Source organism: Salvelinus sp. IW2-2015, unplaced genomic scaffold, assembly GCF_002910315.2.
Source record: "Salvelinus sp. IW2-2015 unplaced genomic scaffold, ASM291031v2 Un_scaffold2157, whole genome shotgun sequence".
Lineage (NCBI taxonomy): Eukaryota > Metazoa > Chordata > Actinopteri > Salmoniformes > Salmonidae > Salvelinus > Salvelinus sp. IW2-2015.
The window spans coordinates 158,513-165,083 of NW_019943489.1; the positions used below are offsets into that span (position 1 = coordinate 158,513).

The window sequence follows — 6,571 nt, forward strand, 5'->3', positions numbered from 1 at the left end:
ACGGCAAAATACAATTTGCTCTTAACGACTTTCCTATGCAGATTAAATCGCTTTCCCGCTCCACAGCAAGCTGCTCTATCTGCACTGATTGGTGAAGTCATTTAATGTCGAGCTAAATGTAAAAAATATACAGTACCAGTCAAAAGTTTGGACACACCTACTCATTCCAGGGTTTTTCTTTATTTTGACTATTTTCTACATTGTAMAATAATAGTGAAGACATCAACACTATGAAATAACTKATGGAATCACGTAGTCACCAAAGTAAGTTGGTTGTTTAACAKTTTTTTGGTTACTACATGATTCCATATGAGTTATTTCATAGTGTTGATGTCTTCACTATTATCCTAAAATGTAGAAAATAGTCAAAATAAAGAAAAACCCTGGAATGAGTAGGTGTGTCCAACTTTTTGATTGGTACTCTATATATTTCGGAGGTTTAAAAAGGAACAAAAGAACCATATAAACCAGTACTTTTTGGAACTTTATTTTGCAGATCAGAACAGTGGAATGGAACGATAAAACAAATGGTTCTGTTCAGAACCCCTGCTTCCGGTCATAGCTGCTTAAAGTGGCGTGAAAAGAGTGTTTTTCATGCAGGAAGCAGAGAGGCTCAAATGCAGAGTAGTTCCTTTCCAGTTAGTGTTAATCTCTCCCAGGTGAGAGTGATGTCACATCAAAAAGCAGATGTGTCAGAGAGCATGATACTTGATTAGTCATCGACACTTCTGTTACTGTGTATCCTGGCCGACTCTCTCACACCACACACACACACACACCACACACACACACACACACACACACACACACACACACACACACACACACACACACACACACACACACACACACACACACACACACACACACACACACACACAACCACACACACACACACCACACACACACACACACCGACTTTGGTAAGAGCAGCTCTGTGGAGTGGGTCCGCTGTTTCTCTCTCTGTGTGTTTGTGTGTGTATCTCTGGAAGATATTGTGTGTGATCAGGTGTCCTGGTAGGCATTGTGAAGCAGCCTGTGTATCGTCGTTAGGGCTCCAGAAGGACGAGGGTCTCGTGTGGTAGAGCTCCCTGCGGACGCAGCGTGGACATGGCTGTGCTCTCTGACGACACACTCTGGGAACACCGCTCCGCAGACATCACATCTGGATCACACACACACCAAAATACAACAACAATCTGTGGTGATTGTAGGTTGGTCGATTTCACCAATGTCAGAACTGTATGGTAAATCAGAGGGAAAACATCACTATAGTAAAAATATGGATAAAATGTAGTTTTAATGGCCCTGTTCAGTTCAGCCCTGTCTGTCTAAGATTTACCACCTGTTGTCATCCTGCCAGGTATCTATAGGACAGGACAGCACTTACACACAGGTGCTGTCTTCTCCATCCAGCATTCTATCCACCATTCCATCTAGCCATCCACCGTTTCATCCAATCCGATCATTCCATCCAGTCCATCCATCCATCATTCCATCCACTCCATCATTCATCCATACATCCACATTCCATCAATCATTCCATCTATCATTTCCATCCATCCTATCATTCCAATCCATCCATCATTCCATCATCACATTCCATTCCAGTCCATCAATCATTCCATCCATCCCATCATTTCATCATCATTCCATCCATCATCATTCCATCATCCATCATTCCACCATCGATCATTCCATCATCTTCCATCCATCCCATCCAACTCGATCATTCCATCCACTCCATCCATCATTTCCATCATCATCAATTCATTCCATCTCATCCATCATTCCCATCCATCCATCCCATCCAACCATCAATCCATCCATCCATTCCATCCATCCATCAATCATATTCCATCCATTCCATCCAATCCATCATCGATTCATTCCAATTCCATCCATCCATCATTCCATCCATCCATCATCCATCCCACTCCAACATCCATTCCAATCATTCCATCCATCCATCAATCATTCCATCCATCCATCATTCATCCATCTCCATCACCTCATCAACCATCACATCATCCATCCATCCATCCACAATCACATCATTCCATCATTCCATCCATCATCCCACTCCATCATCCATTCCATCCATCCATCCATCATTCCATCCATCATTCCATTCCATCCATCCATCCAACCATTCAATCATTCCATCCATCTCCATCAATCCATTCCATCCATCCCATCAATCATCCTCCACATTCCATCCATCTCCATCAATCATTCCATCATTCCATCCATCAATCTTCCAATCCATCAATCATTCCATCATTTCCATCCATCCATCAAATCATCATTCCATCATTCCATCCATCATTCCATCCACCAATCATTCCATCATTCCATCCACTCCATTCCATCCAATCCCAATCATTCCATCATTCCATCCATCCATCCATCAATCAATCATTCCATCATTCCATCCATCCATCCATCAATCAATCATTCCATCATTCCATCCATCATTCCATCCATCCATGATTCCATCCATCCATCCATCCATCCATCAATCATTCCATCCATGATTCCATCCATCCGCTGAGCAATACATATGTATCTTTACTACTTTACTTCAGGAAGTACTCAGACCCCTTGACTTATTCCACATTTTGTTGTTACAGCCTGAATTCAAAATGGATTAAATGGATTTCTTTCTCCCCCATCTAAACACATAATGGCAAAGTGCACATTTATTGAAAATGAAATACAGAAATATCTAATTTACATAAGTATTCACACCCCTGAGTCAATACATGTTAGAATTACCTTTGGCAGTGATTACACCTGTGAGTCTTTCTGGGTAAGTCTCTAAGAGCTTTACACACCTGGATTGTACAATATTTGCACATTATTATTTTTTAAACTCTTCAAACTCTGTCAAGTTGGTTGTAGATCATTGCTAGACAGCCATTTTGAAGTCTTGCCATAGATTTTCACGCTGATTTAAGACAACTTTAACGCGGCCACTCAGGAACATTCAATGTCGTCTTGGCCTTGTGTTTTAGGTTATTGTCCTGCTGAAAGGTGAATTTGTCTCCCAGTGTCTGGTGGAAAGCAGACTGAACCAGGTTTTCCTCTAAGATTTTGTATGTGCTTAGCTCTATTCTGTTTCTTTTTATTCTAAAAAACCTCCCTAGTCCTTGCCAATGACAAGCATAACCATAACATGATGCAGTCACCACAATGCTTGAAAATATGAAGGGTGGTACTGGTAGTAATGTGTTGTGTTGGATTTGCCCCAAACATAACGCTTTGTATTCAAGACAAATGTAATTTCTTTGCCACATTTTTTGCAGTTCCTTAAGTGCCTTGTTGCAAACAGAATGCATGTATTGGAATATTTATATTCTGTACAGGCTTCCTTCTAGGTTAGTATGGGGAGTAACTACAATGTTGTTGATCCATCCTCAGTTTTCTCCTATCACAACCATTAATCTCTGTAACTGGTTTAAAATCACCATTGGCCTCATGGTTGAAATCCCTGAGGGGTTTCCTTCCTCTCCGGCAACTGAGTTAGGAAAGACGCCTGAATATGTTTAGTGACTGGGTGTATTGATACACTATCCAAAGTGTAATTCATAACTTCACCATGCCCAAAGGGATATTCAATGTCAAACTGCTCACATACAACTACAGATAATTGTATGTGTGGGGTACAGAGACGAGGTAGTCATTCAGAAATCATGTTAAAGACTATTACTGCAAACAGAGAGTCCATGCTACAAGTCATGTGTCTTGTTAAGCACATTTTTACTCCTCAACTTAGGCTTGTCATAACAAACGTGTTGAATACTTGACATTTCATCTTTTAATTGTATTTTATAAAAAACCAAAACGTAATTCCACTTTGACATGGGGTATAGTGATCTCAGTATATATTAAGTTCTGCTTTTCTGATGTATCAAATACTTATGTCATGCAATAAAATGCAAATTAAGAACTTACAAATCATACAATGTGATTTTCTGGATTTTTGTTTTAGATTCCGTCTCTCACAGTTGAAGTGTACCTATGATAAAAATTACAGACNGAAGTGGTTTACCCATACATCTCCATTTTGGATAGATAACTCTTCGTGTTGTTGTTTGTTTAGTGTTTTCCAATTTTCCCAGAAGTGGTTAGATTATATGGATTCTTTAATTACATTGAACTGATTTCTGACGTGCTGTTCCTTCTTTTTCTGTATTGTTTTAGTGATTCACTATAGTTAGACTCAGGTTTTCTGGGTCTCTATATTTTTGGTTGGACCGGTTTCTCAATTTCTTCATCAAACCATTTGTCAATGTTGTTAATTTTATTAGATTTTCTGCTTGAAATTTAAAGATTTGATGGTGAAGCTGAGAGGTCAAATACACTGTTTAGGTTTTCAACTGTCAAGTTTATACCTTCACTATTACAGTGAAACGTTTTGTCCAGGAAGTTGTCTTAAAGGGATTTAATTTGATGCCTTAATTTGTTGCCTTATTGTTTTTTGGTAGGTTTCCACACTACATTCCTTCCACCTGTAGCATTTCTTAATGTTATTCAGTTCCTTTGGCTTTGATGCCTCATGATTGAGTATTGCTCTGTTCAAGTAGACTGTGATTTTGCTGTGATCTGATCGGGGGGTCAGTGGGTTTGACTGAACACTGAGAGACTCTGGGTTGAGGTCGGTGATAAAGTAGTCTACAGTACTACTGCCAAGAGATTAACTATAGGTGTACCTACCATAGGAGTCCCCTCCAAGCCGACCATTAACTATGTACCCAGTGTGCGACAGAGCTGTAGTTTTTGTGACCCGTTTTTTGTTGGTTATGTTGTCATAGTTGTGTCTAGGGGGGTTATGTTGTCATAGTGTCATACATGCCTAGGGGAACATATGAGGGAGGAAATGATGTCACCTCCAGATAGGTGTGTGTCCCACTGTGTGCTGAGGGTGTCAGGTTCTGGTCCAGTTCTGGCATTTAGGTCACCACAGACTAGTACATGTCCCTGGGCCTGGAAATGATTGATTTCCCCCTCCAGGATGGAGAAGCTGTCTTCATTAAAGTATGGGGATTCTATTGGGGGGATATAGGTAGCACACAGGAGGACATTTTTCTCTCTTGAGATAATTTCCTTTAGAATTTCTAGCCAAATGTAAATTGTTCCTGTTTTGATTAATTTAATAGAGTGAGTTAGGTCTGCTCTATACCAAATTAGCATACCACCTGAGTCCCTTCCCTGTTTTACACCTGGNAATCCAGTGGGTTCTGGTCGTCTTTAATAGTTGATTCTAAGATTTGTATTTGATTATGTATATGTTTTTGCTGTTTGTTCTTTGTTATAGAGCCAAAACGATTGGAGAAGTGGTTTATCCATCTCCATTTTGGATAGATAACTTCCTGTTGTTGTTTGGTTAGAGTTTTCCAATTTTTGAAGTGGATTCTATGGATTCTTCAATTACATTGAGCTGATTTCTGACGTGCTGTTCCTTGTATTTCTGTATTGTTTTAGTGATTCACCATAGTGAAAGGGTAGGCTCAGGTTTTCTGGGTCTCTGTGTTTTTGGGTGGATAGGTTTCTCAATTTCTTCATCAAACCATTTGTCAATGTTGTTAATTTTATTAGATTTTCTGCTTGAAATTTAAAGATTTGATAGGGAAGCTGAGAGGTCAAATATACTGTTTAGGTTTTCAACTGTCAAGTTTATACCTTCACTATTACAGTGAAATGTTTTGTCCAGGAAGTTGTCTTAAAGGGATTGAATTTGTTGTTGCTTTATTGTTTTTTGGTAGGTTTCCACACTACATTCCTTCCACCTATAGCATTTCTTAATATTATTCCGTTAATTTGGCCTTGATGCCTCTTAATTAAGTATTGCTCTGTTCAAGTAGACTGTGATTTTGCTGTGGTCTGATAGGGGTGTCGGTGGGCTGACTGAACACTGAGAGACTCTGGGTTGAGGCCGGTTATAAAGTAGTCTACAGTACTACTGCCAAGAGATGAGCTATAGGTGTACCTACCATAGGAGTCCCCTCGAAGCCTACCATTAACTATGTACATACCCAGTGTGCGACAGAGCTGTAGGAGTTTTTGTGACCCGTTTTTGTTGGTTATGTTGTTGTGTCTATGGGAACATATGAGGGAGGAAATGCTGTCACCTGCAGATAGGTGTTTGTCCCACTGTGTGCTGAGGGTGTCCGGTTCTGGTCCAGTTCTGGCATGTAGGTCACCACAGACTAGTACATGTCCCTGGGCCTGGAAATGATTGATTTCCCCCTCCAGGATAGAGAAGCTGTCTTCATTAAAGTATGGGGGTTCTATTGGGGGGATATAGGTAGCACACAGGAGGACATTTTTCTCTGTTAAGATAATTTCCTTTTGAATTTCTAGCCAAATGTAAAATGTTCCTGTTTTGATTAATTTAATAGAGTGAGTTTGGTCTGCTCTACACCAAATTAGCATACCACCTGAGTCCCTTCCCTGTTTTACACCTGGTAGTTTGGTGGATGGGACTACCAGCTCTCTGTAACCTAGAGGGCAACCAGTGGGTCCGTCTCCTCTATACCACCCACCTGGTAGTGTGGTGGATGGGACT

At 40.3% G+C, this 6,571-nt stretch overlaps 1 protein-coding gene across 1 annotated transcript in view; it reads right to left on the reverse strand.

Moving 5' to 3' along the window:
• Positions 1-904: 904 nt before the first annotated feature.
• Positions 905-6,571, reverse strand: part of LOC112073127 (pleckstrin homology domain-containing family M member 3-like) — a 25,777-nt gene continuing 20,110 nt past the window's right edge. The window contains exon 3 of the mRNA XM_070440045.1: positions 905-1,165. Within this exon, the coding sequence (XP_070296146.1) occupies positions 1,006-1,165 (160 nt within the window). The 3' untranslated portion in view covers positions 905-1,005. The remainder of the gene's footprint in view (positions 1,166-6,571) is intronic.